The 15,147-nt window shown below is 43.9% G+C and overlaps 1 protein-coding gene across 3 annotated transcripts in view; it reads right to left on the bottom strand.

Moving 5' to 3' along the window:
- Positions 1-15,147, bottom strand: part of NRXN3 (neurexin 3) — a gene marked incomplete at its 5' end in the record, with an annotated part of 932,122 nt that overhangs the window by 673,617 nt on the left and 243,358 nt on the right. For all 3 annotated transcript variants that reach the window (XM_084263764.1, XM_084263765.1, XM_084263766.1), the window contains 2 exons: positions 7,148-7,531; positions 12,660-13,098. In XM_084263764.1, coding sequence (XP_084119890.1) covers positions 7,148-7,531; positions 12,660-13,098 — 823 coding nt within the window. The remainder of the gene's footprint in view (positions 1-7,147; positions 7,532-12,659; positions 13,099-15,147) is intronic.

The raw sequence follows: 15,147 nt of genomic DNA on the forward strand, positions 1-15,147 counted from the left end.
ATTCTATGAAAGGGTGCAGAGATGGAGGATACATAAAAGTCAAGTAGGGTAGAAAAACCCAACACTTCTGCAATGAACAGTAGCCTTCTGCTCTGACACCCAGTCATTAGGAGAGATGTGAGGGAGCCTGGCACAGAAAGCCCAGGCCTGCATTTCTTGAGCAGAAGAACTGTGTACAGCATGCACCACAGTCGTAGCTGCTTCAGCCAGCCAGGGAGGGAACAGCCACAAGCAATACAATTGATGGCAAGGGAGAAAATTGACTTCTCACACAAATGCCCTTAGCAAAAGCCAGCCTGCCTCAGGTCATGTTTAATGGAGACTTTATTCTAAAATTAGTGATGGACAAATTAAAATGAGTGTGAAGGGATTGCAGGAACTCTGCTTCTAACTTCAGATGGCATCTTTGTTTCTGCAGTTTGAAGACATTTTGGGAAATCATACAATAGGGACCTATCTGGTACTAGGAAGTCAATGAACAGATGAGCTCTAGAACACACCTTCTGATTTCTAACACCTTTCCCTTTATCTCATGAAATTCTAAAAATTATTACGATGTTTTGACTTTCCTGAGGTCTTTGAATATTCAAGATCCAGCAGGAATTAAACCACTAAAACACTGCAGCAAAGACTTTCCTCCCAACATGTCCAGCACCCCACAGAACCCACAGACCTATAAGACAACCTATTTCCCACAGTTACCTGGCATTACACTGCAGACTCAGAAGGTCTGGACAGTCCAAAAAGCATCAACACATTTGAGAGTTTTTAAACAAACCTTCACATGCATAATCATCATAAAACATCTTCACTAAAATAAAAAAGCAATCTATGCTGCTACCTGTGCTCCAGACAGCAAAGCATCCAGCACTTACACCACGTAGTAAATGGTTTTGTAGCCTTTCTTATTACCAGTAATTTTACATCTCCGTTTATTGCATACATAATGTCCAGATGTGTGTTCTCATTAAACTGTTCTTAGCAAACATTGCTATAAAGGTACTTGGCAGATAATAAAATGTGTAGCCCTACGCTCAACACATCAGCATTGCCAACAGCAGGTACGCTGCTGTTCACTGACACTACGCCACAAAGCACAGAGAAAGCCTGGTTTGCTCAGGGTGCTGATTGTCCATCTGTGAGCAAACCCAAACAGGAAGGGACACTGGCTCCAGCCCTTGGGAGGAGAACTGAGATGGGGTATGTGTCTTGCTGCAATGAACACTGGGTGTAGCTCAGCAAAAGGAAACGGCTGGAACAAGGGCTTTTGTTTTCTTCTTACCTGGAAAGGACTCTGGCGATGTCCAGTTCCAAGCAATTAACTTCAAAGGTTTAAAAGCTAAACCTCAGTGTCTTCAATGCCCAGCAGCCTCATACCAACCTGCCTTTTCTAATATTATCACTTTACACCTCTTCATAAAACACCCAAGCCCTCCAATGAAGGCAATTAAGCAGGAGAAAGATTTAAAAAGCGAGTGATCACCAACATTCGACTTTCATTTCCCTAACTGATCTGGGTTTCAGTCATCTTTTGCTTTGTGTCCTTCTTGGCCACTTTTGCCTTCTGCAGCCCCTCTCATAGTGTTCCAGCAGAAGGAACACATCCAGAGAGCTGTCAGCATCCACAGAACAGACCTCAACAACAGTTTTTCAAGCCCCTGGCATTTTCGTCGCAGCTACATAAACATCTCATGTGAACACAACACACATTCTCCTCCTCCTGTTTTTTTTAATGCCAGGGCTTTGGAGTCCTTCACAGAAATGCCAGGGGTTGTGAAGAGGTACTTTGTTATCACAGCAAAGAAGTACAGCACCCTTCAAAGGCCAGATCCCAACTCCTACCTCTAACACCGTAGGTGCGAATGTTAATAACAGAGGGCTGCAGCGATCCGATGCTGCAGCTGATGTCAGATACTAACACTGGAAGCCACAGGGTACAGAAGACATTAAGTACTTAAAAAACACTAAGGAACTGACTGGGTTCAGTATGAGAAGGTAGTTCACATTCAACAGGAGGAAACGTGCTACCCATTGTGCTGAGGGTTATTTTTTGTCAATCCTCCCAAAGCCTGCCTTACACCTGATGACTGGAAAGCATTTGGGAAGCATTCCCATGGGCTTTCAGATATTTTCTGTCCTTGATTTCAAACAGCAGACCCGTTGGAGCAAGTTACTTTCAAACAGAGGGTGCACTCTGATACTCCTTTCTAAAACTCTAGGATGCAACAATGACTAAATACTACCAAGAGTACAAGTACTGAAATCCAAGACCTAACAAACTCAGTACAAAGCCTCACTGTGTACTTGCAATTTTAACTTCCCTCACAAATCCACCTCACTGTGCCTGCCAGTTCAGGAGTCTTTCTGGTGTGATTAGATCTTACTCTCCACCATACATCATCTAACCAGATCTAACAGGAATGCAGGAAACCTCTGAGAGTGGGGGGAGGCGAGATCGTTGCCACATTACAAGGTACTTAGAGCATCACTTGCAGGAGGGATTATGTCCAGTCTACTGGCTTCTTTTCTATTTTCTTTGCTTTATGTCCCCACCTCAAACAAGACATCCTCTTTTTTTTTTGTCACACTGGTTAGCCTTGGCAGTTTGGCACTGTCAGTTCCTCTGCAGCACAGACAGTTAGCTTCTGGAGTGCAGCAATACTGAATTATCAGACCAGAATCTCCACATAATCAATAACAGGAGACAGGCAAATCAACAAAAGGATGCAAGCAGATCATGCTTTGAATTTCTCCTGAGAAGCAGCTACCTCCATTCAGTGACTGCACAGGGAAAGCAGACACTTAGCACAGGCCCTCGTTGCCAGGCTTTTACTTTCTAATCTTAAGAGCCCTTATCCCAGGCATCTAAAGGAGGAGGTCACAATATTACTTTAATTGAGATCATGCCCCTTGCAAAACCAGTAGCCTGATTTCCTGGCTGGGTGGACAGCCTCACCACTGCTTCCCTTCCAGCAGCGACTGGGGAAACTTCCTGAAGTTTCAGAAACTCACCCAGACGCTGCTGTGTTTACAGCAGCTCCCTAACAGCGGCTCAAAAAGGCTCTTCTCACATATGATTTCCAACATTACCACACTGAGCTAGACTGGGTGGTAGAGAACCATTCTGATAGAGAATGGGAAGAACAAGGACTTAAGAAAATAGCTAACTGGTGTGTTACTTGCACAGCTGCTTGTGTGAGGTGTGACATGGGCACCAAATCTAGCTAAACACCAGCATTTGCTGCTGCCTTTGCTTAGCCTCACAGCCTGGCACTGAGCACCTCTGGCCCATGAATCCTACTGCATTTTCATCTCCTCTCCCTTCTGTGTCACCTGCCACTGGCTACAGAGCTGGAGGTAAACACTATCTCATGGGCAGATCAAGTGAAATTTATGAGGACTGAGGAGAGTCTTATTTACGTGAAGCACTTTGCCTCAGCCTTTCTGAGGACCAACCACTAATATCCATTCACTAGAAGCCTTCACAATTTGTGCCCCAAGATTCTCTTTCCTAGTTAGTACAGGAAAAACACAGTTACCAAAATAACCAGAGAAGTCCTACCAGCACTTTGGACTCCCTGATAGACCCTGCCAGACATGATCTGGTCTTTGCCATGTCTCACCCCACCCCTTCTCTACAATTTCAGTTACCCCAAGGACTGCATTACCTTTAAAAGCTATGACAGTTTAAGACTAAAACCACCTTTATCTGCTGGCATCACTGCCAGTGCTGAAAGACCGATTAGACATTGGGACTGTAAGAATGAATTTGATACCCTGGCAGTGGTTCTCTGTTCTGGGCCCTGTCAAACTGCAGCCACAGCAAGGTTTCTGCCTGTGCAGAAGTACTGCCTGAGCACATCACTGCAACCAAAGTCTGTGTTGCATCCTGTGCAGTTGCTGAATATACAGAGGTGTTATTTCCCTGACAGGACGAATTCCTACAGGCTTTACATAGAGGTGACATAATGAATACCATGTATTTGTATTGTTTCACCATGAATGAAAAGAACCCAAACCTGTTTTCTAATTATGGCACAACCAAATTCCTGAGTCCCTTTTAGATGTTTAACAGATCTTCATGTAGCAAAGTATAAAACATAGGGGAAACACAGCATTATAAATACAGAAATGCTGTACCTGGAAAGTGAGAGACAGGGGAAGCTCAACAAGTGAATCATCTGGTTCTCTCCCTGGAGAGAACTTTTGTATTTTTAGTACCTTAAGTAAATGTTAAGTATGTGCTTTGCTTTGTGATAGAGAGTGATTTCACTGCTAGCCAACAGGCACAGAAGATTCTTTATTCTAGACTCCTCTGCCCCTTAACCCTTTACCCCACACCTTGGGCTGCAAACCCCTTCCAAGAGTTCCGCTGCTCTCTCTTAACAGGACGGAATCTAAGGACTGAATGAAGTGAGACAGCCCTTCTCAGATAACAGATGGCAGACTGGAAAAGTGGGTCAGTAGCTGTCTCTAGAGAGAGCCTGCTCCTTCTTCGTTCCTCCCCTTATGCTCTAGCCTGTCTACCCTCCACCCCTGGTCCTGTGGCAGCCCTTCAGTCACTACACAGAAGCACCACTGTGGCATGGCAGCCTCTCTCACTTTGATTCCCTTCCCAGCTTCCATCCCAACTAGTCTCCTTCCAGCAGCATTTTGAACAAGCCAGGACTTGCAATCATCCTTGGGTGTCAGACCACGACAATGACAAATATCACTGGTAGGCTGCAATGCTTTGCTCACAAAGGCAAAATCACTGTGCACGAACCCAGGCATCTGATATCAAGGAGTTGTACCAGAGCAGCATGAGGCTGCCATGTAACACCACAGAGAATGCAGAGGAGTCAAACACACCTCAATCTGTGTAACTGTTTTCATGCATCCAGTCTAAAAGTACTTACTGCCTGTGACCTGCTTCTCGTGTCGCCAAGGAGCCTCAGGCCTGAAAGCCACATTTTGCCTGACACTGGGGCTAAACCACTAAGGGGGCTGTGGTTTCCAGTTGCAGACAAAATCAGTTTCTTGGGATTAGGACCTCTGCACATATCTTTTAGCTTGTCCTGGACCACATCATTGTCTTGTTAACCTTACGTATGGTCTAAACCATATTTATTAGGGCCTCAGTTTCCCATGCTGGCAGACACACATTCATACATCTGTCTGTCTTCTTCATACTGATACTTGCTAGAGAACGGACAAGTTCTGGATCTCAGGCCAGACTGGAGACTAACTTCTCCCAAATTACAATACTTACATGCCCTTCACCTACTGACTTCTTTTCACTGATTATAAAAGGAGTAAAAGCCAAGACCATAGATATCTAAAGGTACATGAGAGAAATCCTGTTCTTTATTTCATTGGTTAGCTTTGGAGTCTCTGCTGAGAGCCAGGTTCAGGAGATGGACATGAGACAGAGTCCATAAAGTCCTGAACCACAGAGCTGGCCACTCCTAGTACTAAATAAAGAACAAGGGCACACACATCATTACAATTTTATGGGGAAATAATGCATTTATGGTAGTGTTTCTTTTTATCATGTCTGTCTAAAACCTAATCACACAACAACTGGCCAAAACGTTTACCAAGGCCATGGTTGAGAAAACCTCTGGAGTTTTCCAGAATCTTCTAATCCAATGTATTCCATAAGAGAGAACTGCTGAGCTTACGTTGCCATAGCCAAAGCCCATGAATCTTACATTTTCACCCATGTCCTCACAGCACGGATGGCAGTGTTGATGCTTCAGCTGTTTTAAGGACCACTGGCAATTAACTACTACTGCTGCTTAGGGCAGCATGCTACAAATTGCTGGCTGTGAGAAGTGTTATGAGTGATCATAGATCTTGTGCTATAAAACCTTAAATCCCCATCCGGTCTGCAGGATGAATTGTGGTCATTAAAAAAACTTCCTGCAAAGAAGGAAAAGCTCTGGAGAGTGAATGAATTACAAATCTCAATTCTGCCTAGTATTTTATGCACTGTACCTAATGCTCATGTTCTTTCTCACAAGTAGCATGGTACTATGATCAATATTAAAAAATGCACAGGAGGGGAGCTGAGTAGGAAAGGTGTTTGTCAAATATTTATGGCAGAAGCTCAAAAATATTCAAATTTACAATTCTAAGACACATGCTATAACCATTAGGCCATGGTGCCAAGTAAGGTAATAGAAAGATGATGTTGAAAGGCCTAAGGTTCTGCTAATGCTTTACAGTTAACTCTTGGGTGTGCTGTGAGTGCAGTTCAGCCAGAATGCAGTGCTAATGACCAAAGATTAACAGAAAAATTTGTTTCAATATAACAAAACACCCCTTAAGGATTATTTTCTTAGTCTAAGTAATTTCCCCCCCCTCTTATTTTTAGCCACTCACCTACCTCATTCTGAGTGTGGGGAGCCAGCTCAATAAGGATAAGAGCAATTAATGGAACCATGTGGTATTTGAGAAATACATAGCTCAGGTAACTTCCATTAGTACATTTCTTTCCATATGGCCTACAACATATATGTTTTGTGCACCTGTACCAGCATTACTTGTGCCTCTCATCTCCCATCATACATCTTTAAATCACCAGCTAGAATTAGTAAGCATAAGATGCAGAGGATCTCTCACCATCTCCTACAGAGATGGTTCACTCCAAAGGTGAACTTGGAGACATTGCTGTTAACGCTCTCTCATTAGCTGGCTTTACCCATACACAGCCATCAAGGCAGTCTCACCATGAAAAATAAACAAACAAATAAATAAATACAATATGACTAGACAGAACTTGGATATATCATCTGCACCATGCAAGAAAAATCCCCTTAACTCAAGTTCACACTTGGTTCTGTTTCTAGTAATTTGCATGGGACTTCTCACATGCAGCAGCATTTTCTGCCTTAGGAGACAAACCACACTCAGCCAAAAAAACCTCTGGAACCTGAAGACAGCGCCTTCAGCAGGCTTAGGGATGGAAGTGGCTGATGCAGAAGGTAAACTTATGAGAAAGGAAGGTGGAAAAGACTGGAAACAAAGGATCAGAGAAGAAAGCTTTCTCAGTGTGTAGACTGGAAATTCGCATCAGGAAGGCCACCAAGGGCAGAGGAGTATCTCATGGAAACCACGGCTTTTGTTCAGCTCTGTGTAAGTGCAGGCAGAGACCTCAGCTTACCTCGCTCACAGGTTCTCCCCCAGTAGCCGGTGCCAGTGCAGTCACAAATGAAGCGGTTCCAGCCGTCCTTGCAGAGCGCGTTGTTCTTGCAGGGGTAGCTGTCACACTGCTTGGTGCTGAGGCGGGAGCAGGAGGACTTGACTCCCGCGGCATTCTGAGCCTCTGCCAGCTGCCGGATGTTCTTGCTCCGCCCGTCAATGAACAAGTCTCGGATACAGCCCACGTAGCCGTAGTTCAGCATTGCTGTCCAGAGCTCGGTGGGAAGGATGAGTCCTGCTCGGTTCTCAGGCAGCCCACCAAGGTACATGTCGCCTTCCAGATCCAGGATCTCACTCTCCCCACTCGCAGTGAACGGAGTGCGTCTGCTGTTCACTGATATAGTACCTAAATGAGGAAGATAAAGATCCATCAACACTTCCATGAACAGCTTCGGTGTAGTTCACTTTTGCCCAGTAACTGAGATTTCAGGTTCAGTGCAGGAGAGGGAAGGTTCCTCCCTACCCAAATGCCCACCCAACACAGTGTCTCCCACAGAGCTCCCTCTACTCTTGAGCCACAGGCCATAAGTACATTCATGCAGTGGCTGATCATCATATGTCCCTATCCCTATGATTCTATGATTCTATGATCCCAACTTGCATTATAAGATCACAAGCACAACAACACAATGGCTAAACAATAACATGTAAAACCTAAGCATTACTCAATGATGCTCATCCAGCAAAGCAAAGACTTACTGAGAACACACAGGAGTTCAATGCTATCTGGACTGGACAGAAAAAAAGAGCAGCATATGAATTGACACTGTAGCTCTTCCAGAAAACACTTCATCAGCACTGTTAAAGCTGGGCCTGGATGATGGAACTAGAAGTAGACCCTCATTAGGTTTGCAGATGACATCAACTTGGGGAGAACGGTGGATGCATTGGAGAAAGCACAGGGCTACCACTTGGAGAAACTTTACAAGGTGGAGCAAAGAACTGATGGAAATATTTGATGTAAACCAACAACAAAGTCCTACACATGGGGCAAAATGATCTCACACACAAGCACAGGCTGGAGACCCGCTGGCAAAGGAGAAGCTCTGCAGGAAAGGATCAGGGATATGGCACACAAGAATTTGAACGTGAGCCAGCAGTGTGCACTTGCAGCGACAAGGGAGACTGATCATAGGTTGCAGCAAGGGAAACTCCAACTCCATAGAAAGGGACATTTTTCACCACGAGGGTGGTCAAACATGGGAACATACACATCATAGGAGGTGTGCAATCACCATCCTGAAGACACGCTAGCACAGCTGGACACAGCCCTGAAGAAAACCTAGATTTCAGCAGAGTTTGGACTAGAAATATCCAGAGGTTTCTTCCAAAATCCATTATTCTAAAGTTTTACAGGAGAAGTTAAGTATTCTAACTTCCATTTTAAGAAATAAGAAAACTGAGATAGACACCGATAAAGGTTATCTCTGAAGAACAGTTATTAAAACTGCAGTAGCTTCCATCTGCTCCAGGGGAGATGTGGGCATACTGCACTGAAGGAACTTCGGGATGTTTCCAAAAATAATGTGCTAGCAGGTAAAACAATCTGAACATCTAATGCAAAAACACAGTCAGAACGTAGGAAACAGGTGCAAAGTGAAGTGAATTGTTTGAAGTCAGATGATGCATCCAAAGGAAAACAGGGAATGTAACTCAGGTCTCACATCCCCAAGCAGCAAACTCTTCAGAAGAGCATTCAAGCAGCTTTCAGGATCGGGACATCTGCCCACCAGACACTCAGCAATTCACTCTCCCCAGCTATAAATCATCACATCCAATTGCCTTGTCATTCAGAGGGTCTGTCCTCAGAGACAACCAGCCGAGTTTTAAGATTAATTGCACATTGTTGCATTTTTATCATCCACCCCTGTGGTAAGGTGGGAGGGTGCTGTTGATAGAGTCAGCCTTACGTTGTGTCTCGCTCAGGAAGCAGGCTCGTGTACACATGCTTTTTCTTCAGCTGCACTAGGTGTCTTCTTAGAGAACAGGGTGTATGACAGAGACACGAGGTATTTCATGTGTGTGATGTTCAGGAATAATTTAGGAATAATGTCAGAGGCAGCAAAGTGCCAGAAGCAACAGAGGCGTTACAAATTAAAGGCTCAAAGAGAACCAGGGTGATTTGATGAATCACTTTGCAAACACAAGCAGTGGCACAGCAGACATTTTCCCTTTTACAAAGTAAAATAAAAAAAGAGAAGATGTGACAATAACACCTACAGTCGTAAAGGCAGCGTGTCACAGAGCCACAGGATCACAGCCCCCCTTCCAGCATCTCCGCTGTTACTCCTCAAAAGCAGCATGTGAAGTGTGTTACTCAAAAGACTGGAACAAACAAAAATACTGGTGGGCTGAGCTCCAGACACCTGCTACTGTGGAGAAAACAAACGCCACCTGCAAAAGCCACAAAGCTAAAGAAACGCCCTCAAAAGAGAAGAAATACTAGATAGGAAGGAGAAAGAGTGTGATGTGATGAAAGGAAATAGGCTAGACAGCAGCCTAAGCTTTCCTCCAGCTTTTGTACCCTGCAACTTGTCCTGTAAGGAGCGAGTACTAGCTCAGAGGCACTTCTAAAACCAAGCTGCTGAGATGGAGGGATCTTGAATTGACCCTAGGAAGGAGCAGCCACACAAGCTGACGTCCTTTTTTGTTTGTTTATTTGTTTTGAGGGTGCTTTTTGTTTCCAGATCCCCTGTTTACAAATCTGTAGATCAAACCCCATCTTGAGGAATCAGAAGCAGCTAAAAAAAAATCTCCTTTCCAGTCCCTCAGGCACTTCTAAAGAACTAACACAGACCAAAAGACTCCAGTTACTGAGGGCAGAGCTGGTACACAACACCACACGCTGATGCAACCATAGACCAAACCCTGCAGTAGGATTTTCAGTGTCTGAGAGGGTGGGACAGTACATGTGCTTCCCAGCTGAAGACACTGGCTTGTGTAACCTGCTCATTGTTTCCCAGTTAGAACCTGTGACAGGTTTCTTGGGCACTTCATAGCAGCTCTCCCCAAGGACAGAAAGGTTGCAGGACACTAGGTGTCCATGTCCACGCTGTCAGCTTCTGTCAGAGGAGAGAGAAAAAAGAGCCTTTGCTGCTCTGGCAGCCAGCACAGGCCACAGCATACACAAAGCCTAAGGGGACTGGAGGTGCCAGAGGTTATTTGAGCACGACTGCCGTGCTTTCCCAGCATTTATGCTCCTGCTTTAGCACACTGGAGTAATGAATATTTGGATTTTTAGGCTATTTTACTAAGCTCAGCAGACCCTGAAGTTTTGGACTGTTACAGAAATGGGAAGAAGAAAGGGAGAGATGACAACTAATAAAGGCCTGGCTGCTTTAGTAATGAGAATCAGAACCTCTATGTCACTAGCTCATTAAACCTAAATGGCTCTTTTGCAGCCCACATTAGCTAAGCTGATTATTTCAGTTCAGTTTCTAGGTGATAGGCATCCACATTAAAAAACCCCAGCCAAACAAAAGAAAAGCAAACAAGCACACACACACACACACACACACATACATACACACCCCTCACCCAAACCAACCAAAATAATTCTCCAAGGTGTAACTGTTCTCTGGTCCACGCGTGGGAGAAAAGCCAAGAAGTAAACAAGAAGAGATCCCAAAGTTCCTTTTCACACCTACCAAAGGTACCACTGGATAAGAGTGGTACCTTGCTGAAGGCAGCCTGTGAAGAAATCGAGGCCAGTATCCTGGTTTTCTGGGGAGAACAGCCATCTGTCACTAGGACCGTTAAACCAGTACTCATTATCAGCAGAAAGTGCAATTATAAAAAACAAAAAGAAATAAAGAGATAAGACAAGAACGTCCAAATGTTTTCATTCCTGGTGAGCAAAGTGCCTTTAATTCAAAATCTGTTATCTCTCATCAGTGTCAGGAACATCAAACTCCCCACCAAGCAGCAAACAAGTCAGTCTGGCATCAGCAATGCTGCCTGTCACACCCTCCCCATCCAAATGAACGTCTGTCCCTCTCCTATTTGTACAAACTTTCCTAGCAGAGGCTTTAGTGTCATTTCTCTTCCTTCTTCTGCAGCTGCCTCTCCAGGGACCAGACAGTCCTCAAATGAGCAAGCAAAACTGAAGGCAGCACTGAATGCAACTAATTGAGTTTATCCTTGGAAGTTAATTAAATTTTAGCAATTCTAAAGAAATCAAAGCTCCATTTATTTATTTATGGCTTCCTTTATAAAATGTTCCTATCGATGTCTTTAGGAGATAGCAATATATAACCATACATACTAAGTCCTGGAAGAGCACCATGCCAAATACAAAGAAACTCCTCACACCATCAAAGAAAAAAACTAGCTTCAGGCAAAGACCTGTTCAAGCAGCCAGGCTTTGCACAGTCTCTCCAAGTCAGCTCTTCTGAAAACTCAAGGGAAGCGAATTCCAGCACTGTGCTCTCTACTGATGACATTAAGCAACTGGAAACCTAAAATTAGGGACCTAAAAGGATCATCTGGAGATCTCCAGACAAATCCCAAATCCACTTGCAAATGTAAGCAAAGTTTTCTTTGAAGGGATATGCAGACAGGCTTTGAGATGCCAAGGGTTCAGGAAGAATTCAAGGACAATTGTTCACAGGTTCTCAAAATGAAATTACAGTATTCAATCATCTTTATTCCTTACACAATGTCAGAGTATATCATGAGTATGCTAGATTGATATCCAGCACCAGAAACAAGTAAGATATGTCTTTGCAATCACAGAGTAGGTATATTATTAGGAACAAATTAAACCACGTTTTTGAAAATTAAAATCTGTGAGGGGAAAACAAGGAACTTCCATTGAATGCTGACTCAAGTATTAAGACAGCAATTCCACATCCAAGAAACAGTGAAGAAACCTAACTGAAAACTACAAGATACTGAAGGAAAAAGAATATGATAAAGCTTGTTGCCATAATTTTTCCCTGGTTATGCCTATTTATTTTTCCTCACAAACATCCCAAACCCCTGCTCTTTAAGAGACACAAGGAGAAGGTGATGATATTATCTCATGGACATAAGTTTTCATTTGGTTTCTACTAAGGTTCTTTTTGAACAGAAACCCAGAGTAGATCATTGAGAATTTCTCAAATCTGGAACTAAATAATAACATTTCTGAAGGATCTTAAACCTTACCGTGGCCCCACAAAGAAGTCATTACTATAATTATGTACATAATTGCAAAGTAAGGTCCAGAATATCTGAAGATTGTGAAGAAAACATTAATAGACTTCCTCTTCAATGTGCTGTCCGAATTTGACTCACGTTTGATTTCACATTGACTCACACGTGATTTCACAAAAACCTAGCCAGTCACATCTTCGATTTGCTGGATAAGCATCATTGGAGTAACACTAAGTTTTTGTAAGAAGGTGACTCCTATCTAACAGGTTTTGAAAGTTCTGACAAATAATGCCCGGCCCTAGGTCTGGATCTGAAGGATGAAAAGGTGATCACTCTACCTGATCTCCCATCTCGTTGAATATCCACATGATACCACTCTCCATCATTGGCTTTCTTCTGTGTGGCCTTGACTTTAATGGTCCCAGAGCCCATGTCCAGCAGCAAGTAGAGGTTCCCATCTAGAAGCTCAACTGCAAAGAAGTCTACCTTTGTGTTTTTCTGGCTCCTGGCATCTTTCCTCTCCTGCGGCTTGCCGTGGGTGAAAAGGATCAGTCCATTGGGTTCAGTGGTTCGGAAATCGAATGAGATGGAGCCCATCCTTTTGGTATTCCATTTAGGCAGACTAATATAGGCCTCAGGTGTCTCAAAGCTGATGGGATCCAGCGTAGCCACGTTCTCACACACGAATTTCACTTCCCCATAGATCTTCATCTTGGTATCACCAATACGTGCCAAGCGAGACAGCTCCAGTCGGATGTCGTTATTTTTATAAACAACCTGCCAGACACAAGGAAAAATATCATTCATCAACCCTGCATACAGTACAAATACCCCAATTACTTTCAGCCATGGGAGATGGACTTCTCCCAAATGGCAGTGGGGAGCAGAATGAAGACCATGCAAGAAAGAGTCTGCCGTGATCCCAGAGGGAGAGAGCACAACCAGGAACATGCATACAAATGACAGCAACAGGTACTTTGCAATGACCATAGATCTGAAAAGCAGGCAGAAGAGAACATTTTGCTGAAGGACTGCAAGAACAATTAACTCTACCACAGGCCCAGTCTGCTGTAAAAGGTTTTGTACATAAAATACAGCGTGTGTCTGGTATCGTGCTGTTGTATTTGCATAAATCCCATACAAAATACATAACAAAGTGTAACCTCCATGTCCATCTCTGCTAGCCACAGCAGGGAACTCTGCACCACCACTGTCATTTCTCTATTATTCCTATAAGCCCACTTAACTACTAGGAGGGAGATGCAAAAAAAATGTAAGCAAGTTGCTGTGAACTGCTGGTGATTGCCCTGTGGCTCCTAAAGAGCTACAAGAAAAAATAAACAAAGACTTAAAATTTCTCTGACCAAGAAATCTTCTATCACTACAGGCACAAAAACTTGCTATAAAAATATCTTCACAGTTTACCCTGTGCTCCCTGTGCTCACACGTAACAGCCTGTACATACTCAGTGCCTGGCATCTTTCTCTGGGTTAAGGACTGGAACCTCTGGACTCTGTGTTGTTTCATGGATGGAAAGCAGGCAAGAGAAGAGTCACAGACAGGCAAGCACTCCTGAGCATGCTTGGCTTGCTCAGGAGTCCAGACCTCCTGCCCTTACTGGTACAGAATTAATTCCTTGGGAAGAGGACTCCTCTCCAGCCCTCACTGTTCTCATGGAGGCTGGGACTGGAGAGGCACAAAACTGAGATACTTGTAAACTGTCCATCCTCCCAACCATCTTCCGTGCTTCCTGAACATACAGCAAGGAAAAGCATTTCTGCAGCTAGCACAATTTTGGATGAGTTCATGTTCTGCAACACTACCCAAGACTCTGATTTCTTCTGAGGAGTTACTATTGTAAAAGACTTTGTGTCCATTACATATAGCATATAGGTACACACACATGTGATTTCTGCTTTCAAAACGCTAGCAGGATGAGCTGTCAGCAATTTGCTATGGAAAGATAAGGGAAAGGAGATTTGTATTCTTCATTTTACAAATAGTACAGGAAAAATCAGAGAAATGAGTTTGCAGTAAATAATAAAAGGCAAATATGGGAGAGGCTGAAGAATAAGCTTCTCATGTAGGTGACCTCAGGATGACAAATAAATCACAATTCAACACATTTGTAGCAAAGGAAGGACTTCCAACTTTTACATAAAAGGAGTATTTCCCAATGCAGCCTGCACAGCATCAGATTTTCCTGTTGCAAAGGCAGAACACCCTACATCAGAGAGACAAGGGGCAGCCAGCTGTTAATTCCCATCCGGAGTCATGGCACCAGGCAGTAGTTCCTCCCAGCAGAGGACAGTATTGACCCACAATCGTTTGTTTAGCTCCAGTTCCCAATAAAGCTCTCTGCCCTCGCACAGACTTCAAAAAAAACATCAAGTCTATTAATATCTGCAACAGGGATAAAATACATTTTCAATTTGTGGGACTGTAGTAGTTTCATTCTACAGATTAACCATGTCAAACGCTCTTGGCTAGAAAGACCATACACCTCCTCCCAGTGACTCAGCAAGGCTGTGAGTTCCAGCCTCCCCCTCTTGCCAGACCATGAGGTGCTACCTCAGCCAGACAGCAGAGATGAGCTGCAGGTACCTCTGTACCCAGGAAAGGCACACCTAAGGAGTGTGAGATGTACACGTGCAGCTGTCTGGACTGCCCAGAAATTCTGCTCATACTTTGTGTGTGTGCAGTAAGTCCAGCACTTCCCATAAAAACTAGTTCTGAGCACCACATGCATTCCTGTCTCTGCATCTCAAGGCAACAGAGCAGTTGAAGGTACAGAGGAAAGTAATAGAGTAATTAAGAGGATGAAGC

This window comes from Gallinula chloropus (assembly GCF_964237585.1).
Source record: "Gallinula chloropus genome assembly, chromosome: 4".
In the NCBI taxonomy this organism is placed as follows: Eukaryota; Metazoa; Chordata; class Aves; order Gruiformes; family Rallidae; genus Gallinula; species Gallinula chloropus.